Source organism: Schistocerca cancellata, chromosome 7, assembly GCF_023864275.1.
Source record: "Schistocerca cancellata isolate TAMUIC-IGC-003103 chromosome 7, iqSchCanc2.1, whole genome shotgun sequence".
Classification (NCBI taxonomy): domain Eukaryota; kingdom Metazoa; phylum Arthropoda; class Insecta; order Orthoptera; family Acrididae; genus Schistocerca; species Schistocerca cancellata.
In genome coordinates, this window is record NC_064632.1 from 252073031 (window position 1) to 252101022 (window position 27992).

The 27992-nt window shown below is 43.3% G+C and overlaps 1 protein-coding gene across 2 annotated transcripts in view; it reads left to right on the plus strand.

Annotated features, from left to right (window-relative positions):
- Window positions 1–27992, plus strand: part of LOC126092033 (uncharacterized) — a 149092-nt gene that overhangs the window by 71264 nt on the left and 49836 nt on the right. The window contains exons 12-14 of one of the 2 annotated variants that reach the window (XM_049907430.1): window positions 6178–6333; window positions 10413–11077; window positions 26920–27151. In XM_049907430.1, coding sequence (XP_049763387.1) covers window positions 6178–6333; window positions 10413–11077; window positions 26920–27151 — 1053 coding nt within the window. The remainder of the gene's footprint in view (window positions 1–6177; window positions 6334–10412; window positions 11078–26919; window positions 27152–27992) is intronic. The other variant, XM_049907432.1, reaches the window with a different exon arrangement.

Genomic DNA, 27992 nt, shown 5'->3' on the forward strand with positions numbered 1-27992 from the left:
CTTTCTCTGCCATTGACCTCTCCAACTGCAGTGCTGGCCTTCTTCCCTCCATTCAATGGGGTGTCCATGAATGACTTACGTGGCAGCGATCATTACCCGATTGTTTTGACCTTCCTTCAGTGTATCTTGCTCTGTCACCCTCCCAGGTGGGCCTTCTCTAAAGCTGATCGGGGTGCCTTCTCTGCTACCGTCCCCCCTGAACTACACATGGCAATATTGATGAGTATACAGACTTTGACTGCCGCCATTCTTTCCGCAGCTGTTTCAGCCATCTATTCTTCCTCAGGTTCCCCCCATCGGAAGATAGTTCCTTGATGGACTCCAGAAATTGCTGCAGCCTTAAAAGACCACTGCCGTGCTCTTCAACACTTTAAGCAGTACCCTTCTACTGCTATCCTTCTGGTCTTTAAACGATTCCGTACCCGGACCCGTTACCTAATCTGATTTCAGAAGCAGATTTGCTGGGAACGATTGTGTGGCTGCCATAGGACCGCAGACCCTGTCTTCAGAAGTCTGGGCAAAACACAGGCGAATTTTTGGCCATCCTCTTCCTATCGGAATTGCAGGAATTTATGTGCGTGATGTTGTCCTTACCCATCCGGACTTTGTCGCAGAGCATTTCGCTCAACACTTTGCCCAAGCCTCTGCATCGACTGAGTACCCACCCACATTCCTCCTCCTGAAATAGCGCTCGTTATGACTGGCGCTGTCTTTCATTTCTCACTGCTTGGAGCCTTATAATGTCCCATTTAGCGAGTGGGGCCATGCATTTCTTCCGTCATCGTAGAGTCCATCCCCGTCCGGACCTGTTCCTCGATGGCAAATCCCTCAAGGTGGTAGACACCCATCGCTTCGTGGGTCTGGTCTTTGATGCCCGGTTGACATGGCTCCCTCTTCTGCACCAGCTGAAGAGGACGTGCTGGTTACGTCTCAATGTTCTTAGATGTCTGTGCAATACCATCTGGGGTGCAGACTGCTCTATTCTACTGTGATTGTACAAAGCGCTGATCCAGTCTCGTTTAGATTACAGGAGTCCTGTCTATGGTTCTGTGTCACCTTCGACATTGCAGATACTAAACCCCATTCACCATTGTGGGGTACTACTTGCGACTGGTGACTTCTGGACTAGCCCCATGATTAGCCTTCTTGCAGAGGCAGGGATTCCACCGCTGCGTGTTATGCACCAACAACAGCTGATATCTTACGCACTCCGCATTCTCTGTACCCAAAAGCACCCTAATTATGGTCTCCTTTTCTCCAGGCATGGAGATCAACCTCTTGCAATGGTGGTCACGATGTGCGCTTACCATGGCTGCCCGCATTCAGTTGCTCTTTTCTGAGCTCCAGCACTTCCCTTTACCTCCTCTTTTCTCCACTCATGCACGTACCCCTCTGTGGTGCGTTCTCGGCCACAGCTCTGTCTTGATCTCTCCATCAATTTAAAGAATTCTGTCCCTCCGGAGGCCCTTCACCACCAATTCTGCTGTCTCCTCAGTTCATTCCAGGGTTCGTAAGTGATTTATACCTATGACTCTATGGTTGCTGGTCACACTGGTTATGCTTACACCTATAGACACACAGAACTCCGTTCCTTGTCAGATGGCTGTAGTGCAGAATTGGTAGCCATCTTGCGCGCACTGGACCATGTCCGCTTCTGCTCAGGACTGTCTTTCACTATCTGTAGTGATTCCTTGAGCAGTTTGCAAACGATCGGCCAGTGCTTCCCTTGCCACCCGTTGGTCATAGCTATCCAGGACTCCCTTTCTCTCCTTAATCAACGTGGATGCTCAGTGGTTTTCATTTGGACCCCAGGCCATGTTTGGATCCCTGGCAATGAACTTGCTGATCAACTGGCTAAATTGGCTACTAACAGCCCATCTCTTGCTATTGGCATTCCGGAAATAGACCTTCGCTCGGCATTACGTCGTCAGGTTTTGGGACTTTGGAATGCAGAATGGCACTCTCTTTCTTCGCCGAACAAGCTCAGGGCGATAAAGGATTCTACAGCTATGTGGCGGTCCTCCATATGGGCCTCTCGTAATGCCTCTGTTGTCCTTTGCCTGCTCCGCATCGGCCATATGTGTCTGACTCGTGATTATCTCCTCCATTGTGAGGACCCCCCTCTCTGTCATTGTGGATCAATGTTGACTGAGGTTCACCTCTTACTGGACTGTCCCAACTTAACCACCCTGTGATGGACTCTTAGCTTTCCTGACTCGCTACCACCGGCGTTAGCTGACAATGCCTCAGCGGCTGATCTTGTTTTACAGTTTTTTCGCGATTTTTTTTTTTTTTTTGGGAGGGGGGGGGGATGTTATCACTTTATTTAAGGGTAAAACCGTTAACCTTATTGTTGGGTGGAGGGGATGGCAGGCCGTCTTGCTCCCCCCTTCGCCCCGACTGGACTGGCTTCGACTAGGCTTGGTGGTTCAACCCTGCCCTCTTCCTTCCCACTCCTTTCCTTATGGGGTCTGTTTTATCTTGTCTACCTGTGCTTCTTCCATCACACTCCTGTCATTCGTTGCTTTCTTTCCGTCCTCTCTTCTTCTGCCTTTTTCCTTCCTTCTCTATCGATCGTTTGTAATTTTATGGCCATTCTAGTTCCCTCTTATAGTGTGAAGTTTTATTGGTTTTAGTTATTCCGAGGTCGGGGGGACTGATGACCGCGTAGTTTGGTCCCTTCTTCAATCCAACCAACCAATCTAAGTCGAAACAAGGCCTCAGCAGTAGACAACATTCCATTAGAACTACTGATAGCCTTGGGAGAGCCAGCCATCTCTTCCACCTAGTGAGGAATATGTATGAGACAGGCAAAATACCCTCAGACTTAGAGTATGATAATTCCAGTCCCAAAGAAAGCAGGTGCTGACAGGTGTGAAAATTAATGAACTATTGGTTTAATAAGTCACAGTTGAAAAATACTAACATGAATTCTTTACAGACAAATGGAAAAACTAGTAGAAGCTGACCTCAGAGATAAGTTTAGATTCCAAAAAAATGTTGGAACATGCAAGGAAGTACTGATCGTACGACTTATCTTGGAAGAGAAGATAAGCTAAGGAAAGGCAAATCTTTGTTTGTAGCATTTGTAGACTTGGAGAAAGCTTTCAACAATGTTGGCTGGAATACTCTCTCTAATTCTAAAGGTGGCAGGGGTAAAATACAGGGTGAAAAGGCTGTTTACAATTTTACAGAAACCAGGTATCAGTTAGGAGTTGAGAGGCATGAAAGGGAAGCAGTGGTTGAGAAGGGTGTGAGACAGGGTCGTAGCCTATCTCCGTTGTCATTCAATCTGTATATTGAGCAAGCAGTAAAGGAAACAAAAGGAAAAATTTGGAGTAGGAATTAAAATCCATGCAGAAGAAATAAAAACTTTGGGGTTTGTTGCCGACATTGTAATTCTGTCAGAGCCAGCAAAGGACCTGGAAGAGCAGCTGAACAGAATGGACATTGTCTTGCAAGGAGGATATAAGATGAACATCAACAAAAGCAAAATGAGGATAATGGAATTTAGTCGAATTAAATCAGGTGATGCTGAGGGAATTAGATTAGGAATTGAGACACTTAAAGTAGTAAATGAGTTTTATTATTTGGGGAGCAAAATAACTGATGATGACTGACAAACAAAGTAGGGAGGATATAAAATGTAGATTGGCTATGGCAAGGAGTTTCTGAAGAAGAGAAATATAACAGCGAGTATAGATTTAAATGTCAGGAAGTCTTTTCTGAAAATATTTGAATGGAGTGTAGCCATGTATGGAAGTGAAATATAGACGATAACTAGCTTAGACAAGAAGAGAATAGAAGCTTTTGAAATGTGGTGCTACAGAAGAATGGTGAAGATTAGATGGGTAGATCATGTAACTAATGGCGAGGTACTGAATGGAATTGGGGAAAAGAGGAATTTGCGGCACAACTTTACTAGAAGAAGGTATTGGATGGTAGAACACATTCTGAGGCATCAAGGGATCACCAGTTTAGTATTTGCGGGATGTGTGGAGGGTAAAAATCATAGAGGGAGACCAAGGAACTAATACACTAAGCAGATTCAGAAGGATGTAGGTTGCACGGAGATAAAGAGGCCTGCACAGGATAGAGTAGCATGGAGAGCTCCATCAAACCAGTCTCTGGACTGAAGACCACAATAACAACAACTTTTACATCTTCCTCGGGTTTACCGCTAAACACTGGTTCTGGTGGTAATAATGAGAAATTCTTTATAGGGCCAGCACTGCAAGAGTTATCATTTGACAAATCTGGGAAAGGCTGCACTCATTTCTGTGTATTTTTAACCACAGAATCCCTTTTCACAAATCGTTTATAACAGTTTGGAGATTGGCTGTGTCACTCATGTTAGATTCTACCATACTTATTTATGTTCGCCAGCAAAATCACACTATTACAGCAAAAATTTTACAAATCTGTCACTGCCTTTCATATTGTAGTCAAATTTGGGTAGACTGACCTGAATTCCAGCAGTGGAGGATGCTGTGTTGTCGGTAACATCCACATTGCTGCTGCTGCTGATTCACCCTGGAGATATGCCAGGAACTCAAAAATTCTTGGAAGTTCAGACATTGCTGCACCTCCTCAGGACTGTAGGATTTCCACAATTAATCCCCATGCAGACACCACTTCTATAACGCTATTATGAGGTTTGTATCCTCGGCTGTGGCCCACCCTTGGTTTTTGTCAGGATTATTGCGGTCATTGGGTCCATGAGATGCAGAAAAACACGAACTGTGAGTTGTTAACCGTTACCACTTTATTTCTATAAAGAGATTTATGATAAGAAATACAGATTTGCCGAGACTCTACTGTGAGCCAAAAAAGACAAATTCCATGTCAAAACCACGCGCATTGGAAACAGTTCTGTTCATGCAGGCCAGCACTTGGTGGCTGCATCCAAGCCTGTGACCATTACGTTTGTAACAGCTGGAATTAAAAAAAACACTCGCTGGTGGCAAGTTATGGTCATAACAGTTTTGCCTGTCTCGTCAGTGTTGTATAATTGATCAGCTACCAGTTTATTTTCCGAGATTATTTTTTCAAATTTTCAACAAACACTCTACCTGCGTCATCTACAGGAAGTTTTTCACCTGAGGTAGCAATCTTCCTAATGGCGTGACGATTTTTCCACTGGTGAAGCCAACCATCACTTGGAATTTGTCTTCATTGTCTCCTAGTTTTTGATGCAACTGAAAAGCTTTTTCATTTATGATAGGTCCCAAAAGTGGGTTGTTTGGCATGGAGTGCAATGGGTGTTGGTCTAAATCGAAGTCAGATAATCAAGGTTGTACTTTATCTCTATAGACCCACTACAGTATCTGAGTGCGTTACAGTGCCTGCTTGTGTGTCAGCCCCAGATTGAATGTGCATTGTAGATTAATTGCAGTGCCGAGAGTTCTGGCCAGCCTGGATGTGTTTTTCTGGCAGTTTTCCACATCCATGTAGGTAAATACAGAGCTGGTTCTAATGTTCTGCCTCAGATACACAATGTACAAACATTTTACAAAATGTTGTCTTATTTGAGTATGCATTTCTACCAGATGTAGACTGATGGGGTACATGGATTCCCGATTCCCCCTCCCAAGAGGGGTAAGGGGGGGCGGGGGGGGGGGGGGAGCGTGGGTTAACATTAACATGTGTTTTGTAGTGGCAACCCCATCTTAATAATAACCTATGTAAGGGTGTGGTTGGTCCTCCTCATAGTTTTAGAAGAGCCATACCAGTCCCGACCTGGCACTGAATGGATAAAGTACACCAGAAATGAAGGAAGGGATTTGTGATGTTGCTTCTCACTCCTTTTTTACATAATGATCTAGTGCAGTTAGTTTGTAATTTTGAATGTAATAAAGGTTGTTGTTAAATTTACCTTGCTTAAACTTAGTAGAATGATGTGCTACCCGGATGAAGTTTTGTAGTAATGAATTAATTAAATGTAGCAACCTAAATACAAAGATGTAGTGGATAAGTGCAAGTCTGTTTTCATAACATAAGTGTTTTTCTTCCACATTTCTTTGTCAATACATACAGTATACAGTGCCTTAAAAGATTTGCAGGGCAAATGTGTGGGATATTTTTGTCAGTTAATACTATTATGTTTTTCCCCTAATGGGAGTGACATATTTCATGTATAGTGTATGTAACAAGAATTGTGATTTTAATCCTTTTCAGTTACTGCTACCGTTTATATTACGAAGGGTCAAATCTGGAAACATGCTTGGTCTGCCACCAAAGAAGGAAATGGTGATATATGTGCCACTTACAAGAACCCAGTTAGACTTGTACCAGTCTACGTTAGATGGTTCCATCATCAAGAAATTTAATAAGGTATTTTTCTGTTAACCTCTAAGTACAGTGTTACCCCAGTACAGTTTTATACTTTTATTACTCTTTAGCATAAAGCCTTTGAAACTTTCAGGCCCAAGAAGATTGCACTTCATCAGACTATCACAAAAACAACAACAAAATAAAGAAAATACTGGGACAGTAAATAGCAGATCATAATCACTCATAAAATTAACTGAGAGAAATGAACCTTTGTGTGTGTGTGTGTGTGTGTGTGTGTGTGTGTGTGTGTGTTTTATGAATTAACATCAGTTTCTTCGTATTAAATCCATCATTCTCTGAAAAAACTATAGCAAAAAAAAGACTGCAATTTGGCTGTCACGCTTCACACTGTTATGGCAGATCATTCTGTTGTAATATTGCTAGTGTTGCACTACCAAATCTTGGGTCTCCAGAAAGTAAAACCTGTTGAGCTCAATTAGCAATAAACTGGCTGATGTACAGTGAAAGTGTTTTTATTCTAACCTGTTTTGTATATTGTTACTTTGAGCATGTCTTTGAACATGGAATTAATCATTTTATTTGAAATGTTACCAGTAGATCAAAGAAGCATTACTGTCATAATATAGCGCTGTCAGTCATAGAGCCAAAGTTTATGTTATTGGCACTAGAATTTTACAAAGTTCATGTTCCAGTTACCAATTAACATAGGTCTTTAGGAGCCACTTACAACATTTAATCAGGTAAAGAATAGCTATATTTTGGTGTCAGAAGACTTAGTTGTAATTAACATTAAACAACTGTTGGGAGTATATTGATAGAGAAAGTAATGAGAGATCAGTATAAAAAATGATACGCAGGGAGTTAAGGTAAACATCAGTTTGAAAACTAATGCAAACCATCCTGGAAATTAAAATAGTCGTGAAGCAGCAATTTTCCTATCCACTGAAAAAGACTGTTATTGTTAAGGCAGCAGGCTCTTATGCTGGGGAGGGTGCTTCAGATTCCTATCCAGTTCCCTAATTTAGCTTTTTCAGCACGAGACAGATATTGAGACAGTTTCTAAACAAGACAAAGGCCAATTTATTTTTTGTTTTCTCTTCCATGTAGAGCAGGGCACTGGTTCTCTCTCTCTCTCTCTCTCTCTCTCTCTCTCTCTCACACACACACACACACACACACACACACACACACACACACAAAGTAAAGTCAAGGTGTCTGCACACTATAGACATTCCTTCATCCTGAATTTTTCTTGCTAGCAAGGTCATATCAGGCAGATTTTTACATTGTTGTAGGGGGACTGATTTTGTACAGAATTAAATGTGGAACCATTCCATGTAGTTAGTGATATTTCTGTTTACGGTGTTGTGAAATTGGATTCCTGGTGGCGATTGTGTTCTTCGTATTAAAAAAGGAGGGTATTGGTGGCTGGGTCCAGCTGTTCTCAAGCCTGAAGTGTGTGTTTTTTTTTTTTTTTTTTTTTTTTTTTTTTTTTTTTTTTTTTCCAGTTATAGGGCGATGTGACAGTTTAACATGTGCTCTGAACTGCAGCGCATCTTGCCATTTTCCCCCTTGCCATATCAGTACCAGAGGTGAAAACAGTGATAAGTGCCACTTGCCCCCTGAACCACTGAGCGATTCTCAGTCATGTCCATCCGTGGTTTGCAAACTTTGGATGGAGAGATACATGTTGATGCACATGGTACTAGTTAAGTTAATAGTAGTGGGTTTAAAAGTTTTTGGTGCCTTTCTTACACACATTGAGTTTTCATGTCCTTAAGCCATCTTCACCCAGACTGTGCATGGGGTAGTCTGTCCAAATGTGCAGAGCAATATCTAGCGTGTCAGATATTCTGAATGTGCATTTGAATGTAGACCAATGAGATGGAAGAACAACACACATGAGTACGTCATCTTCCTTCAGTACAGTTACGAGATGCCATATGCACTTTCAGTTGAAACCCATATGCTTGTACCATTTCTAAGCACTAACAAAGTGAGGATCTGTTAAAAACCTGTTGTTAAGTGTTTGATTAGTTGTAATAAAATGAGAGGAAACATCATATTGATGGGTAAAGAATTTTTGTAACTTGCAAAATATAAAAGTATGCCATTTCAAGGCAATAGCACTTTGAAATTCCATCAGAAATGCACTGCTACAATTAAATGTCAGTTAATAACATATCTAGAAGTAAGTTTTCCGGAGATATAAGGTGCATTCATGATTGGCGTATTATAATGAGTAGAGGTGCAGAATTGTAAGATAACAGGTAGTGCATTGCTGGTTCGTTGTGCACTGGGCCCAAATATTTCTTTTCCTATTTCTCGCATTTTGTATTAGGGTCTGATACTTCCTTATTACTTTAATAGAACTATATTCTATAATATTTGATGTTATGTAAATATAAGTGCGCTCTTTCTGAGGAGTGAGTTTGTTCAGTTGGCTTTATCTACCAGACAGCTTGCACTACTTTCAGTAAGATATTTTGCACTTCCTTGTTTCAGGTTTTGTTTTTCACATTTAAAGATTCTGCTTTTAATGGAACGTTCACAAGCCGATGTCCTTATTGACTGGACATGATACTTTTGTTTTTGGCTTGTGATGTATTCATGGATATTGAATTTCTTATTTTTGTATACTACAGACAGAACAACATGGCCAGCATATGGATAAAGGAGGAAATGTGTTTTTTAATAGAGCCAAAATAGCAATATAATGCCTGTCCATTTCGTAAAGAGTGTAATGTGCGAGCCAGATACATTAGGCACTGCCACTGGAGAGAGCTGTGATCATGTATACCATGTTGAGGCATGCATACTGCATGCACAAGTCGCTTCATTTCTGAGCGCTCAGCAGCACTTTGAACTTGGCACACTCAACTTTGGCTTTCAAAAGCAAAAGTTCAGACGACTCAATGCTGCACTATATTGTCTATACATGTTGAATAGTTACCTTTTTCTCTTACCACGCTTACACATCACAAAGTAGTTATGTAGATTGCTCACAACTTGATATTCATGTAGGTATCAATGGAAAATGCAAAACTGTAAACTTTGGACATCTTCAGAAAAGAAAGACACACACCCAAGTGCACCTGAAACACACAAGTGTTATCTCCGGCTGCTCCCATCAGAATTCTGGCTTGCTTATGTGAATGTGTGTGTCTTTTTCTTTTCTGAAGGAAGTTTTGGGCTAAAGCTCAGTACATAAAAATCTATTATGCCTGTTTGAAACTCAATGTGTCATATTTTTGGTAAGTAGCAGTCTTGCCTTTTTCATAATGTTGTTGATATTCCAACATTAACTTTCAGTTGCTCGATGTAAGCTTCAAATTGTGCTTCATCTGTTGTTACAGAAATCTGGTCATCGTACTACACAATTCACAACTACCATCACACCAAAGATTGTGACAAGTTTCTTACATATGTGTGAAGTTTGCGTATATGGCTAAGTTTCAATGAGAAATTAGGTAGATTTATAATTAATGTGTTATCCAAGAGCTCCACTGTATTCAGTACACACAAAAATGAATACATCTAGTTGAAAAGTTCATTGAATTATTTGACAAGTGGTAGTGTCACTTAAATTAGGCCATAAAACACAAATGAATACGTAGCTTCTGGGAACAGACTTCAGTCATACTCTTTCTCTCTGCATTTGGTTTTGGGTGCTACACTTAAAACCAACTTGGGAACTCTCAATTTTTTGATAGACTGAAAAGAATTTGTGGATACAATGTGAAGAAGACATCTCAGTCATATTTGCTTCGCCTCCATTTTTACCTCTCTGTGGAGTTGGCATTCAGCTCTAAATTTGTTTAACCAGGAAGTGTCAATAGAGAAATAAAAACTACCTTTGAACCAAAGCATGTGTGTTGTCGAATCTTTCCTTAGTTGGTGTATTCTTTGCTCACACTGACAGAACAATTACCCTATATGTGTGTTTAAGATCAACTGCAATAGTGCGATAAACATTTAACGTAGTCTGCTGTACAGTGTATGCTGTCTTAGATGTAGCCCTGATTTTCTATTCAAATACTTGTACATGTATGCTGTCTTAGATGTAGCCCTTATTTTCTATTCAAATACTTGTACATGTATTGCTTGATTTATTACAGAAAGAAGAGGAGGAGGAAGAAGAAGATTTGTATGGCCCACGAAAGAAGCGGAGGTGCACATTGAACAAGCATCCATTTTATGACTCGGATACTAGTAATTCAGATGATGATTCTGATCCAGGCATATCAGAGAAACCAAGAGTGCTTTCAAAAACTATGGAGGATAAGTTGATTAATGAGTGCCGTAATTCAACGTGTGAAGTGCTGCTGCATCGTGAGCTCCTCCGATATTCGGCATTAACAGAGGCCCAAAGCAAGAAACATAAAGAAGACTATGAGAAGAACCCATATAAAGGCTATCCAGAACTGTGGTATGTCGACATAATCAGGAGGATGTCAGCCATCCCTCTTCCTGCTGATCAGTCCTTTGAAGACTTGCCTTTGGAGAATATATTTATGCGCGAACTCTTGTTTTACCGTTCTATTTTAGAATCCACAGACACACATGATAATCAAGCTGATGATAAATTCAGAGGTTATCCAGACAATGTTGTAAATAGTATATTATCACAAATGTCCCAGCACCCTGTTCCTGAAGATCTCGTAGAGGAAGGTCTGACTGCATGTAGTGACAGCTGTGATGGATACGTAGTTTCAGTGAAACAGCCTCTGAATTCTGTTGCTGCTCCATTATGTAATGTTCCTACTAATGTAACTAAAATCAGGTATGTGGTGAGTGTGCGTGTGTGTAGGTACTTAGGTCACCTTTGCAGCACTCAGTAGTACAGTGAAATTGCCCTCAGTGCATGAGAGCGTGTGTTGTTGAAATCAGAGTAGTTGACAAATGTAGCAGCATACCTTTTATGCACAATTTTACTTTATTTAGTAGTTGCTTGCAGAAAAAATGTGTGTAACTGAGAGTATAATTGAACGTAATAGTATTTTCTTCTGATTTTTGTGTAAAATTATGTATGTTGTGTGTGTTCAAATTATGGCAATTTAATGTGTGATATGCATAGATATTTAGTTTTTGAAAATGCATGTTATTAATTATCCATTGAATTATCTTTGCAACTAGAAACTGAAGGCAAGATTTTACAGTGGAATCTTTTAATGTACAATACACAAAAATTTAAGAGTGAGATGCTCACACAAATTTCCTCTTAATACTTCTGAAGAAACAGTTATTCGCACTGGGTGTTTTTATTTAGATTTCTAGCCATAACATTGACTGTTTTTGAAGCAGGTGGAGGGCAGGATTCCATCCCTTTCCCTAGTTGTACCCTCAGGTGCAGCTAACACCTAAAGTCAGGAACCCAAGTTCATAATCGCAGGCCATGAGCGTCTGCACTGATGGTGACCCAATCACATACTCGCCATGTTCTGCCATCTAGTGACAAAGTGCAACGCTACTGTGTCAGCTAAGTTTAAGGATGTCTGTTATGACACACTGTTAAGATATTTGGCAGGAAGTGGAAGAATTGAAAAATAAATTCAGAACTATAAACTGTCCTAATGTAAGACCCCAAGAACCCCCCATGAACCATGGACCTTGACGTTGGTGGGGAGGCTTGTGTGCCTCAGCAAAACAGATAGCCTTACTGTAGGTGCAACCACAACAGAGGGGTATCTGTTGAGAGGCAAGATAAATGTGTGGTTCCTGAAGAGGGGCAGCAGTCTTTTCAGTAGTTGCAGGGGCAACAGTATGGATGATTCACTGATCTGGCCTTGTAACACTAACAAAAACGGCCTTTCTGTGCTGGTACTGCGAACGGCTGAAAGCAAAGGGAAACTACAGCAGTAATTTTTCCCGAGGGCATGCAGCTTTACTGTATGGTTAAATGTTGATGGTGTCCTCTTGGGTAAAATATTCCAGAGGTAAAATAGTCCCCCATTCGGATCTCCGGATGGGGACTACTCAGGAGGACACCGTTATCAGGAGAAAGAAAACTGGTGTTCTACGGATCAGAGCGTGGAATTTCAGATCCCTTAATCGGGCAGGTAGGTTAGAAAATTTAAAAACTTAAAGTTAGATATAGTGGGAATTAGTGAAGTTTGGTGGCAGAAGGAACAAGACTTTTGGTCAGGTGAATACAGCATTATAAATACAAAATCAAATGGGGGTAATGCAGGAGGCCATGTATGGAAGTGAACCGTGGACGAGAAATAGTTTGGACAAGAAGAGAATAGAAGCTTTCGAAATGTGGTGCTACAGAAGAATGCTGAAGATTAGATGGGTAGATCACATATCTAATGAGGAGGTATTGAATAGAATAAGGGAGAAGAGAAATTTGTGGCACACCTTGACTAGAAGAAAGGACTGGTTGGTAGGACGTGTTCTGAGGCATCAAGGGATCACCAATTTAATATTGGAGTGAAAAAATCGTAGAGGGAGACTAAGAGATGAATAAACTAAGCAGATTCAGAAGGATGTACATTACAGTAGGTACTGGGAGATGAAGAAGATTGCACAGGATAGAGTGGCATGGAGCGCTGCATCAAACCAGTCTGTGGACTGAAGACCACAACAACAACAATATAAGAACTAAAAGTGTGAAGTGGTAATTGAAAATATTTAGAATGTTACCAAATGTTTATGTGCACACTGCTATTATCATTTATCAAGTCATTTAACAGGCAAAAGAAAATGCACATAAAAATTTTAGGCTGTGGCTCAAACAACTGCTGGAAACTTGAGAGAAATGCCTCTAATGTAGGACTCTGTCTCAAAGATTACTTCAGTGTATACCGCACTGATAGTTCATTTTCAGTGATCATACATGTTTTAGCTATAGCAAGGCTCTGTTGACAGCTGTTACTGATAATTTCATTAATATTTTGCAGGTAGTTCCTGCAATAGAGCAGTGTAAATAAAACTCGGCATTTCTGTAGCAGCTGGCTGTATAAACTAACACCAGTGGGCTAGGTACCTGCACACAAACTACCAGCTTGAATGGTTAGCAAGGTTCCCTATATTCTTTCATGATAGTCTTAAAAAGTTGAGTCCACACCTTCAGTTGATCAAAATCCTCTTTTTTTAATATAGTTTGTGAGAAAAAGATTATTGTACAGCATTTGAACAAAGCTTGTGTTGTACTCAAATAGTGCCAGTGGTTTAACCCCTAACGTAAGTTGCGAGTTACCTTGAACACCAGAAGGAGAAACTTTAGTGAATGTAAAACCTGTCCGTTATCCATTTCAGTGCTGATAGTTGTGTTCAGCCACTAGAGAACATAGTCCTGAACTTGTAGCCTGGGTGCCATGCACTTGTAACCTGGGTGCCATGTTTTGGATTAGATCGTTGCCACTAAATGTAGCCTTTATTGTGTGCAGCTCTCGATAGCTGACAACAAAACACTTGCTTTGAACCTCTTATCTGTGTTCCTGGTTAGGCAGTGCTTCCAAAAATGGATGGCTATAATGATACTGAGTTTGGTGTTGAACTTAGCGGCTCGGAAAATAAAAAAGAATGTGATGTTACTTCATTGGAGACTGATGAAAGTGACAACAGTTAATCAAACAACTATTTGATTAGTGCTCACCAATGGTGAGAGAGGAAAGCACCTACTGTACTCCAGCAAGCTCCTCCAAGAATTCCATTCACAGTAACCCTTGCAATTCGTCTAGTTAACAACTGTGTAGGTAACGCCGTGTGTTACATGGATCAGGTCTCTTGATGACTCGATAATCTTTGTTATCACAGAAGCAAACAAGTATGCTAAAGCGTGTCATACTTCTTATTAGAAAGACTCTACCAGCGATGAGATGCAAATTTTTATAGCTGTTGTGCTTCATCACAATCTTTGATGCAGTACAACTACCAAATCTATTGGGTAAAGCAATCGAAGCTTTGCTGCACAGGTATTAGGGCAGGTGATGAGGTGGTGTGTGTGTGTGTGTGTGTGTGTGTGTGTGTGTGTGTGTGTGTGTTTGTTTGTTTGTTTGTTTGTTTGTTTTTCCAATTCCATGTACAATCCCATGAACCATCCACAGCTGAAGCAAAGTAAAATTTGGCCAGTACACTTCAACAAAGCGGTCAAAGTATGTGCCTGCCACATAGAGATATAATGAATGATCTGAGGATGGACGTTGTATGAAGAGAAACTTAGATGGATACAGTGTTTACCAGCACAAAGGGTGACGTTTGGCATAAAGGTGTTAATATTATGCTAGTTCCAAAGTGGGTACGTGCAGTCTCATTACATACACGGGAAAAAGGAATCAAATTTGATGATATACCTAATGATATGCCACAGTCAACTCAGATTGCAATGACATTGATAAAACAACTTCTGAATAATGGTTATTGCCTTGCTGTCTATAACGTCAGTAAGCTCTTTAATTCGATGACTTCATTATTGCTCAGAAAATTGAAATGTATGGAACTGTTCTATCTAGAAGAGGCAAGCCTCAATCATTTCATCATAAAAAACTAAAGAAGGGAGGAATTGATGCTTTTCAGGTAGTGAAAAGTGAAAACAGTTCAGTGGAAGGACAAAATAAATGTTTGTTGTGATAACAATTTACAATGCTGAAATTAAAGTTGTAAAAAAAAAACGAGGTGAAGTGTTGAAGACAGTAACTGTTGAGGCATACAGTGACACAATGGATATAGTAGAAGGAGGTAGATCAGCACTCAGCTAAAACACTGAGCCTTGCAGAAGAGGAAAAAAGCATTACAAGAAAATCTTTTTCCACCTCATCAAACTTTCTTTATGGAATGCATATGTCATGTTCAAAAAACACGGGGGTAAGAAAAATTCTCTGGAGATCTGTATTGCTATTATCAAGAACATTATTACCAAATGCCAACTAGAGGAGTTCCAACAACATTAAGAGTAGGATAGATGGCTACTCACCATAAATACAACCTGTTGAATTCCAGACAGGCACAACGAAAAGACTGTTACACATGTAGCTATCGGCCAAAGCCTTTCTCAGCAAAGAAAACACACACATTCATACAGACAGGCACACTCAGCCGCCAGCACCAGCGGCTTTACCCCCTGCGGGTTCGGGGGTAAGAATAGGCCCGCGGTATTCCTGCCTGTCGTAAGAGGCGACTAAAAGGAGTCTCAAATGTTTCGGCCTTATGTGATGGTCCCCCCTCGGGTTTGACCTCCATCTTTCTAAATTATTCCGAAGAGCGAGCCAATTGGGGAAGGGCACCTTACATGGTGCACTGTATCCGTCGTGCATTGAGACCTTTAGCCGGCTTTTTCGTCGTTGCAATGGTGTCCCGCTCGTTTTCCATCTCTTGGCTGAGGATACGTCCCTGGGTGCGATTACCACACTGCACTCTGCAGTGTTGCTTTTACGTGCGACGACGACCTTGGACTTTCTTGCACCTAAGATCCAGCACAGTAGCCAGTCCGTTGTGGTGGGGCTGCCATGTACCCTGTTGGTTGTAGCCCCCTGACAACACAGGGATCGCTCTACTGATGCCTGCACCGTTAACTCCCCACGTATGCCAAGGAGTAGATGCCCATCTCCCTAGGGCATCGGGACTCCCGGCAATCGCCATCCTGCCAGGTGGCTATTGCTGCGACTGGGTGGCGCCCGTGGGGAGGACCCTTGGTTGGAGTAGGTGGCATCAGGGCGGATGACCCGCAATGAAGCGTGGTACATCATCTCTCGCTGGCGGCCAGCCACCAGCAGTCTCTAAGCGTTCGAGGGCTCATTTTAAAGCTAACGTCTATGACCCCAAATCGTTCCCATCCCTGGCCACACCATGGGAGGAACGAAAGGCAATGAATGACAGTGACGTGTATTCGCCCAGATATCTCGTCTGTACCAGAGCTTATGGTGACTCGTTTCTATCCGTGAAGCCTCAGTTCTTTGTAGAGCATTTAGAGGACAAGTTTGGGCAGGTGGAGGGCTTGTCCAAAATGTGCTCTGGCTCAGTTTTAATCAAAACGGCATCCTCTGCCCAGTCACGCAGGTTACTTGCTTGTGACAAGTTGGGGGATGTTAACGTTACCATCACCCCACATAAGAGTTTAAATATGGTCCAGGGTATTATTTTCCATCGGGACCTCCTTTTGCAGTCTGATGACGAGCTGCACGCCAATTTAGAGCGCCGAGGTGTACATTTCGTCTGGCGCGTTAATCGGGGTCCGAGGTGACAATCAGGTAGCTACCGGTGCCTTCATCTTGGCCTTCGAAGGTGATACATTACCAGAGAATGTCAAGGTGATGGTCTACCGATGTGACGTCAAACCCTATATCCCTCCCCCGATGCGGTGCTTTAAGTGCTGGAAGTTCGGTCACATGTCCTCTCACTGTACTTCTAGCCTCACATGTCGAGATTGTAGACGCCCATCTCATCCCGATACTCCATGTGCTCCACCTCCCGTCTGTGTCAACTGTGGAGAGCCTCATTCCCCTTGCTTGCCGGACTGCAGTATCTTACAGAAAGAACGCAAAATCATGGAATATAAGACCTTGGACCGACTGACCTACACTGACGCTAAGCGGAAGTTTGAACGGCTACATCCCGTGCGCATGATGTCATCTTATGCCTCCACTGTCACTCCTGCTCCAGCTCCTTCAGCTGCCAGACATACAGTCAGCTCTCCGAGTCAGAGGACCTCACCTGCCCCCTTGACGATGGGGGCCCCTTCTCTCGCTGTTGCTCCCACACCATCTACCTCGGGAGCAGCACCCACTAAACCACTGGGGACGCCAGTCCCCACTTCTAAGCTGGAGAAGCGTAAGTCTTCTTCGGCTTCTCTCGCTCGGAAGGGATCCCTTGGGTCACTCCCTTCCCAGGTTCCTACCAGCGGCACAGCAGACACCAACCAGTGGCTGAAGAAGCCACAGGTCGCTGGTCGACGGGCTTCGCGATCCTCTTCGGTCCCGGTGACTGACTCCAATAAGCCCTCTCAACAACGGCAACCAAAGGAACAGCGAGAGAAAACGACTTTGAATACCCGTAAGACCAAGACACCTGCGGTGGCACCTACTCCACCGCTACCTAAAAGCTCTGCGTCTGACGATGAGGTGGAGATCCTTGCGTCCGCTGAGGACCTCGATCTCGCCGGTCCCTCAGACGCAATGGATAGCACTTGCACGGGTGCTCCATCAGAGGCAGCAGGTGACCCAGCGGCGTAATCTGCCTTCCCAGTCCCGTCACGCCTTTCTCCGCCATAGACAATACCATCCTCCAGTGGAACTGCAGCGGTTTCTTCCACCATCTAGCTGAGCTCCGCCAACTTACCAGCCTTCACCCTTTCTTCTGCATTGCTCTTCAGGAAACTTGGTTTCCAGCAATGCGAACCCCCGCCCTCCGGTTATAAGAACCGGGTAGCATATGAAAGGGTGTCTGGTGGCGTCTGCCTCTATGTCCTTCACATTCGGCACAGCGAGTCTGTCCCTCTCCAAACACCTTTAGAGGCTGTCGCTGTTCGGGTGTGGACGCCACAGGCTGTTACCGTCTGCAGTCTTTACCTTCCACCGGATGGTGATGTCTCGCAGCATGTCCTGGCTGCACTGATAGCCACCTTTCTTGCTATTGGGTGACTTCAACGTCCATAACCCTCTGTGGGGTCAGTCAGTGGCAACAGGTCGAGGCGCCACCGTTGAGCATTTATTGTCGCAGCTCGATCTCTCGCTGTTAAATGATGGTGCCTTCACACACTGCAGTGTGGCGCATGGCACATACTCCGCCATTGACCTTTCAATCTATAGCCCTAGCCTCTTACCGTCTGTCCAATGGAGTATGCATGACGACCTGTGTGGTAGTGACCACTTTCCGATCTTTCTGTCACTACCACAGCGTCACTCTTCTGGGCACCCTAGCAGATGGGCTATGAATAAGGCTGACTGGGACTTGTTCTCCTCCACTGCCGCTATTGAGCCTCTTCGTAATGATGACATTGATGCGGTGGTTCAATCGGTCACCACCGGCATCGTTACTGCCGCCGACTCTGCCATTCCCCGTTCCTCTGGGTCCCCTCGGTGGCGGACTGTGCCTTGGTGGTCGCCTGAGATCGCTGCAGCGATTAAAGATCGCTGGCGGACGCTACAGCGTCACAAGCGACATCCCTGCATAGAACACCTCATCACCTTCAAACGGCTGTGTGCGCGGGCCCGCCGCCTTATCCGCCAAAGCAAGCAGGAGTGCTGGGAGCGGTATGTGTCCACCATTGGCCTCCATGTCACTCCATCGCAGGTCTGGGCCAAGATTCGACGCGTCTACGGCTATCGGACACCTGTCAGCGTTCCTGCGCTCTCACTGAATAGAGCAGTTTGTACTGCCTCCGACGTCATTGCAAACCGCTTAGCAGAGCATTTTGCTATGAGTTCCGCTTCTGCGAATTACCCCCAGGCCTTCCGCTCCATTCAAGAGCGGGTGGAACGTCGGAGCCTTTCGTTTCGCACCCACCACACAGAATCTTACAATGCTCCATTCAGTGAGTGGGAATTTCGCAGTGCCCTAGCCGCTTGCCCTGATACCACTCCTGGGCCAGATGGCATCCACTGTCAGATGCTGAAACACCTTTCAGTGGACTGCCAGCGGCGCCTCCTCGATCTTTATAACCGTCTTTGGGTCGAGGGGGAGTTTCCATCGCAATGGTGGGAAAGCGTTGTCATCCCCGTTTTGAAACCGGGAAAGAGCCCTCTGGAGGTGGACAGCTACCGTCCCATTAGCCTCACCGATGTTCTTTGCAAGTTGCTTGAACGGATGGTGAGCCGGCACTTGAATTGGGTACTGGAGTCTCGGGGCCTACTGGCTCCGTCTCAGGGTGGGTTCCGTAAAGGCCGCTCCACCACTGACAATCTGGTGAGCCTGGAGTCAGCCATCCGTACTGCCTTTGCCCGCCGTCAGCACCTGGTCGCTGTCTTTTTCGACATGCGGAAGGCGTACGATATGACATGGCGTCATCACATCCTTTCTACGCTTCATGGATGGGGTCTTCAGGGTCCACTGCCGCTTTTTATCCACAATTTTCTGTCGTCTCGTACCTTCCGCGTGCAAGTCGCGGCCTCATATAGTTCCTCCCACGTCCAGGAGAACGGTGTGCCACAGGGTTCTGTTTTAAGTGTCTGCCTGTTTTTAATAGCCGTTAACGGGCTTGCTGCGGCCGTGGGCAATTCTGTCTCCGCTTCCCTGTATGCTGACGACTTCAGCCTTTACTACAGCTCTATTGGCATTGCAGCTGCTGAACGTCAGCTACAGGGCGCAATCCGCAAGGTGCAGTCTTGGGCTGTAGCGCGTGGTTTTCAGTTTTCGGCAGCCAAGACCTGCGTTATGCATTTCTGCCAGCGACGTACTGTCCACCCTGAGCCTCGGCTTTATCTTGCCGGCGAACTTCTTTCAGTGGTGGAATCACACAGGTTTTTGGGGGTGGTTTTCGATGCCCGGTTGACTTGGATGCCTCATATCCGGCAGCTTAAACAGGCGTGTTGGCGGCATCTAAACGCTCTGAGATGCTTGAGCCACACCCGCTGGGGCGCCGACCGATCTACCCTGTTGCGGCTCTACCAGGCGTTAATCCAGTCCTGTCTGGATTATGGGAGCCTGGCTTATGGCATCCCCATCTGTGTTGCGGGTGCTGGACCCAATACTACACAGTGGGATCCGACTTGCCACTGGTGCCTTCCGCACCAGCCCTGTGGACAGCATCCTTGTTGAGGCAGGTGTTCCTCCACTGCGGTTACGACGCCAACAATTACTGGCTGCTTATGCTGCCCATGTTTTTAGCTTGCCCGTGCATCCAAATTACCGTATCCTGTTCCCGCAGTCAGTCGTCCATCTGCCAGACCGTCGGCCCCGGTCGGGTTGTCAGATCGCCGTACGCGTCAAGGAGCTTCTCTGCGGGCTTGGGTTTTTCCCTGTTCCACCTCCTTTCCGGGCACCTCTGCATACACCCCCGTGGTGTGTTCCTCGCCCTTGCCTTCGGCTCGACTTGGCACAGGGCTCGAAGGACTCAGTCCCTCCAGAGGTCTTCCGCTGCCGCTTTTATTCCATCCTGGCCACGTATCAGGGCTCTGGAATTGTTTACCCCTCCAGAGGTCTTCCGCCGCCGCTTTTATTCCATCCTGGCCACGTATCAGGGCTCTGGAATTGTTTACACCGACGGTTCGATGGTTGCTGGTCGTGTCGGGTATGCGCTAACTCTAGGGGACCATTCCGAACAACGTTCCTTGGCGGCTGGCTGCAGCGTTTACACTGCTGAGCTGGTCGCCATCTTTCGAGCCCTAGAGTATATCCGCTCCTGCTCAGGTGAGTCCTTCGTTATCTGTAGCGATTCCCTGAGCGGTTTACGAGCTCTCGACCAGTGTTTCCCTCGTTTCCGTCTGGTGATGGCTATCCATGAGTCCCTCTATACTCTTGCCCGTTGCGGCTGCTCTGTGGTCTTTGTGTGGACCACCCGTCACGTTGGTATCCCGGGCAATGAACATGTTGACCGCTTGGCCAAACAGGCCACCAGTGAACCCACCCTGGACATTGGCCTCCCGGAGACTGATTTGTGGGCAGTCTTCCGCCGCGAAGTTCTCTCGCTTTGGGACGCTGAATGGCGCAATCTGCCCACGCCAAACAAACTCCGTTCTCTCAAGGCGACGATGCGTGTGTGGCAGTCATCCATGCGAGCCACTCGCAGAGATTCAGTTGTTGTTTGTCGGCTCCGCATTGGCCACACCCGACTGTCTCACAGTTATTTATTGCGTCGTGAGGACCCGCCTCTCTGTCGCTGTGGGGCGGTTTTGACGGTGGTGCACATTTTATTAACTTGTCCGCTTTTAACTGTGCTCAGGCAGACATTTGCGCTGCCTGATGCGCTCCCTGCCCTTTTACTAGATGACTGCCATGGTGGACTTAGTTTTGCGTTTTATTCGGGCAGGGGGTTTTTATTGTTTAATCTGAGTGTTTTATGTTTTTTTAGTGTTGATTCTGGCTTTTAGCCTCTGATTTTAAACTGAGTTTTTAATGTGTTCTTGGTGGTTGGCTTTTCCTCTTCTTTTCTCTATGGTCGGCCAACCACCGTCACACTCTGTGTGTTTTAATTTGTTTTGTCTGATCTCTGTCTTAGTCTTTCTTGTCTCGTGTCGTCTGACGTCTTTCCTGCTGTTCGTTTTTATTCTCTTTGGGCGGTTTTAATTTTTTTTGGAACAAGGGACCGATGACCATCGCAGTCTGGTCCCTTTAACCCCACAAACCAACCTCCAGCGGCTTTGACCGGAATGTGACTGTCACGTGAATAGCAATCTGGAGTAGGATTTGGTCAATAGCTACATGCATAGCAGTCTCTTCGTTGGCCTTGTCTGTGGCTCAGCAGGTCATCTTTTAGGTGAGTAGGAATCTATCTTTTCCTAATATTGTTGTTACTCCATCACAGAGTTTCCATTCTTAGATAGAAGAGCTTGGTTCAGAATTAGTAGATAGTCTGCCTTCAAACGCCAACCTAGAGTGACTGATTGGCCAACATAATTCTGCCCACTGCAAAGAAACAGCCGAATTTGTGATGCAGATGGGAAAAAGGAGAGAAGAGAGTCAAGGTACTGTTGTGAAGACAGTGATATCACTCTGTGTAGTGTTCTCTGCTTTAGTGCTTATCACGTAGCTACATTTAAGGGAATTGTGAAATTCGATTTTGTGTATACACAGAAATTAAAAAAGACTTGGTTTCAGCATACTTTAGCCAAAATCCAGTTCATAAGTGTATTCGGGATTCGATTTATGGTGATCACCAAAAGTATATAGCTCATTTATATGTCCATTCATACATTAAAGGACACATTTCAACAATAAAAAATACTATTTTTGAACATAATTTTTAAAAAATAAAAGAAATATGTAAAGTAGTTAAAGAACTGATGCAAAGTTATTGCTGAAGCCAACAATGCCTTTCTGAAAAGCAAAGCACACACAGGCCAAATGCGAAAAGGAGAAATTTACAAAAACTTATGGTTTACGTTAATTTGTGGACCATTTTCTATTCTACATTTTTCGCTTACTAACCCTGCCGTCTGTGATATCACAACTTTGTCATCATCCTAATGGCACAGCTGTGAAATTCGCATCTTCATTGCTGGAAATATTTGTTTGTTTCTTCCAAGTTTGTTGCAATATCTGAGATTACTGTGGGACCTGAGAACACAGCTGTTTTTATCAGAATACATATTGTATTTCGATTCTATACTGACCTGAAAACTTTACAGTGTCATCTGACTTGCCCTCTATTTGTTCCCATCATACATCACAGTGAGCATTGACAACATTGTAACATGAAACATACAAGTATGCCAGTGGCTTCTGTTTAGACTTGTACTGTATCCTGCAGAAATGAATACTATTGTTGAGTATTTGTCCAGTTTCAAAGTCGACTCAATTCAGTCTAAAAGTGGGTTCAGGCAAACTACAGTTTTAAACGAGACAGATATCCCTAAATAGCCAAAGTACACGGTATGCATCCCCATGGTTGGCAACACGACATAATTTGCCATCCGCTTGCTATCCTCTCCCTGCACTCCCCTATTGTCTGCCAAGTTTGTATCACTGTTCCCCTCCAACTCTTCCATAGTGCCGTGCTTGGGCAACTGTGGAACACAGACTGCAATATCTTCTATGATGCGAGTCATATGTAACAACAGCAAGTAATACATAAACAGAAGATTACAATCGTAATTCTGTCTGATTCTCGAACTTCCACTCATCCCATGATCTGATGTCTGTTGATACTATTACCACCATGACTGGTCTTGCTGCTGTTATCCTCACAAAAATTACACTCAGTTTAATATGAAGGATTTCATTTGTTAGACATTTCATTCTGGAGTAATTTTCCATCTTGTTTCATCTGAATGTCACCAACATATTCTAAAGCTGATTAAGAGCTGTTCACACAACCTAGCCCTGCCCTTTTGAATTCTTCAAAATAAATGTGCATGTGACTTCAATATCCAAAGCTTCGGCTGTAAGTGAAAGTCAGTCTGACCACCGTTTTCATGCTGCCATAGCGTCGTAAATAAACTACGATCGCTATTAGCCAAAATTAGCTACGTTATGTGTATCCTGTGTACTCTAGTAAACAATGTAAAAACATCATCTTATAATCAGGTAAATATGGTACTTCCAGAGTTTCATTGTGGTACACTGTAATACTCAAGATGTATTTTTATACATGTGATAATGAAAGTTGCATCCTTCTTTAATAAACAGTGTTAGGGTTAAAGTTTATTTTGTCAGCATGACCTTGTCGTTCTCTGATCCCAAAAAAGATCACCAAGCAGAAGCATGCAGCAAATCACTTAGTCACCACAGGAGAGGTGTAAGAGGGATACTCTTAAAACTCCCTACTTGTGAAGATTCAGGATTTCCATTACACTGTCCAAAAGAAATCCGATTTTGGCGTGTGAGCGAATTGTGGAATTGTGTGAATCTCTATAATGTGGGCAGTACGGCTAGACGTAGCATCAGTGCAAAGGAAAAAAAAGTAAGCACTTCAGGTTTATCTGACTCCTCAGAACTGCCGAGTCAGAACGGGTCAGAGACTGGTGAATTTGATAGTTGGTATACCCATTCCTGTAACAGAGAAATGATAAAATTGGTCATTGGTATATCCATCTCAGTACGTAGTATTCCCAACACATTAGTTGGAGATTTAAGCAATTACAGTTGTTCCGTATGTTTTATTACCAACGTTTGAGACTGTTGTGAAAGATAACATTGAAATTAAAACTGCAGAAGTATTCATTAAATAAAACACAAAGTATAACCTCATTGAAGCCTAAAGTCCTGCCCTACATCTGTGTAAGGAACAGCAAAAGTTATAAACCAGAATTTGATTAGCAAATTACAAAGGTTGAATGAGGACGACATGTCATCTGAAGGTGCTGGCCAAAGTGACAGCAAGTTCAGCGAAGTCCCCAGGATGCCCCTCTAGTATGGGAACACTTGGTCCATCACTGCAGTGAGTAGGGGCAGTGGGTGTTTTCTGCAAAAGTAAAATGCGAGTGCTCTGGCCCCTTTCGACGTCAGTGTGGGTCCCCATTTTGACATCAGTGTTTGCTGTTAAAATATTGTGCATATCTACCATGGTGAGCCATTCATTCTTCCGAGAAGTTTTGTGCATTTAATCAGCTTGTTAGTAATTGGACAGCTTCTGTTATATACATACATCTTGTTTTATACATACCTTTTTTTTTCTAGTACATTTGTGTCATTGAACAGATTTAAATGATTATGTCCCAATATCCTTGGTGTCAAACTGTTCTAAAATTGTGGAACTCATTAGCGATTGTGTATTATATTTTTTTTAACAAAAATTGCATCTATTAGAATCAACCTGAATTCCACAAAGAGCAGTCTTGTGAAACTCTAGACACTCTCCTTGTCCATGACATCAGTAATAATAATAATAATAATAATAATAATAATAATAATAGGTAATATTGGCCACATGAATGCTGTGTTAGTTGACTTTTCAAAAGGCTTCGGTGCAGTTCTTTGCTGTCATCTGTGATAAAATTTTACGGAACATAAGACCAAGTTCAACCTTGGACTCTGAACCTCTTAGCAGATAGAATGAAATGTGTAGTCTTAATCAATTGAAATCCTTGATGTAAAAATGATTTCAAGAGTGCAACAGGGGATTGTTACAGTGTTGTTACTGCTTACGATATATATAAATGAATTGCTGGATAACATGGGCAGCCGATGAAACGATTTACTCCTTATGCTCCAGTATATAGAGAAGTTCCAGTACGAGAAAATTATAGAGATATGCAGGAAGTCCTGTGGAGAATCAACACCTTGGGCTGTGACGGACAGTTAACTCTCGACATATGGAAATTTAAGGTATTGATCATAAATACATGGGAAGACAATATTGTTTGATTATGATATTCGAGATCCATCACTAGAAACAGTAAAACCTGCTAAATATCTGAGTTACTGCCTGTTACGCTAGACTGAGATTTGTTAGAAGAATCTTAAGGAAATGTAATGTGTTGATGAAGGAAGTATCTTGCAAACTTTCATTCAAAAGGTTATTGGGAATTACTCTTCAGTATGTGAGCCTTGCCAGGTAGGACTAGTGTAAAAAGTGGGAGAATGATGCATTTCATTAAGAGTTCATGTAGTATGCACAATAGGATCATTACACTGCACTGGCATTTGTTACAAGAGAGGTGGTGTGGATCATACGGAGATTTTCTGTTAAATTTCTAGAAGTGTTACGTTCCAAAAAGAGTCAATGAATGTATTACTTCCTGACACACACCTCGTGTGAAATGACCAAACTGGTAAAATCAGATTTGGACTCGTACCAAGGGTTACTTACAGTTGTTCTTCGCTGACGATTGAAGCTGGAAATGGGGAAAAAGTTAGTAGTACTTGAAGTAGCCCTCACTGCACACATGTTGAAAGGTGGTTTGTGAAGTATATACACATGCAGTAATTATAAACTGCTTGGAAAATGTTTTTCACGGCCGTAATGACTTGCATTGTTTGTTTGGTTGTCTATCAAATCACTGTGTAATGTGGAATGGAGGTAAAAGTAAGCCTGAATTGTCATAGTCAGTACAGTTTGGTGGAGCATATTGTGTCTCCATATGTGAACAAGGTGATGTGGCTTGTATAAGGTTTGCATCCCAAGCTTAGGCCTTGCACACATCATCACTTTACACCAAAAGGGGTCATTAGCAAGGCAACTGCCAGGCCTGCAATCTAAAACACAATCAGATGACCACTACCTACAAATTATGTCTTGTAGGTAGACTGAAGAGAGTGCAATAGAACTGGGTACTGCATACATGGAAGCAACTTGGAAGGCTGTGTTGACTCATAGTATGCAGCTCTCTCTCTCCACATATTAATTTGGCCTCTTTAAGTTTCCACTACAGATGGCAGCAAAAGCCCACCACCACATGGTGTCTGAATAAGGCAGGCAAGAGAACGTCTAGAATTGAGCTAGGACCAGTGGTGTCTGGTTATCTTCATTGACAAGTGCAAAATTTGTCGGATGATCACTCTAGAAGAATATGGAGTGTCCAGGTTCCAGTGCATGTGTCAGGCCTGCAGTACTTCAGGTTCAGTGCAGAGCGAGTCAGTCGTATTGTGGTCCAGCACCGAGTACAGATGTTGGTGTGCCCATCACTATTGAGAGTAAGGTAAAAACCTGGCTTTCACATTTGATTTGAATGTGCCAGAAAATTAAATGTAGAAGCAAATTACCTGCTGAATCAAAAAGTAAGTCACAGAGGAATGTAACATTAAAGATCAGGGATTTTACACCATTCCATTGTGGTTTTCTCCCTATAATATGATCATGAGTCACACTGATGTTTTCTGTGTTCGTTACTGTAGACAATTATTGTAGTTTTTATTTTCTGTGTCAATGACATTGCATCAGTATGAATGCTTTGGAGAAGAATGTTTTAACTATTGTAGTAGGGAGTGTCTTGGAGCAACCGCAATAGTGTGTTCCACATCAAATGGACCTTAGTATAGTCTCTCTTTTCTAGATAGTCATTTTTTGATGCCATATGTTGTCATTGTTGCATGCTGATGTTATAATCTAAACAGTTTACTACTTTTCTGAACCTGAGGTGCTTTTTTCAGTTCAGATAGTGAGGGCAGTTCCCGAACTTTGGCCGAAAGCTATGGGTACACAGTAGAACTGACACCTCTCAACATGGGGATGCAATTACGCAAGATATCCAATCATCCCTACCTTGTTAGGATGCCAGTTTCCAATGGCTGCATGGTTGTCACTGATGATTTGGTAACCAGCTCTGGAAAATTTATGGTGCTAAAGGCATTACTCCCTCGCTTCAAGCAAGGAGGACACAAGGTCAGAAACTAAATAAAAACCTATTCTTAATAGGTGGTCTGGGTTTTTATTGTTTCATTTTATTCTGCAATTTTCATGGTAAAAAATGAAAAAGTCCATCCTAAAATTGTCACCTGAATCCACCTCCGCCCATCCGCTAACACTATTTTGCATTCCCACCTTTTACATGTCCCCTAAATGCCAGAAACCGAAATCCACTGTTGTCCCTCCTGGTCACCCCATCGTGGCTGGTTACAATGCTTCCCCAGAAAAATCCTCTACCTTTATAGACCGCCGACTCAGACTAATTGCGTGCAGTCTTCCTTTTAACATCCAAGACCCTCCACCAGCTCTTCATGTTCACTCTCCCATTATTACTGGATTTCGTAACCGTCCCTATGCATTCTGCCTAATAGGACACAAACATCCATCATGCCCGTGGCTTTTGTGCGTTCTCCACGTACAAAACCCAACAACTTCTTCCTAATCCTCTGGCCAACGACATCTTCTCCTTTGCATGTAAAGTTAGTCCTTTGCTGGCTAAAGTTACTGAAAAATCTGTAGATCTGTTATGATTACCCAAATTTCATTGTCCTATGCCAAACTGTTTATGGGCTACCCAGAGGAATCCTTTGTATCAATTTGTCACCTAAACCCCTTTTCCTGAGAGCTGCATCTCTCTCCATCATTCATGTTTTCCATTATATCCTCACCCTTCCTTACTTCATACATCTAATCACCTACTGTGTTTGTGTGAGTGGTTACCTTTCCTCATCTTAATTTATTATATCAGTCCCAGAATTTCCATTATTGTAAAATTGAAGATTGTTTAGTTTTAATAGCTGTGGAGCTTTAATAACAA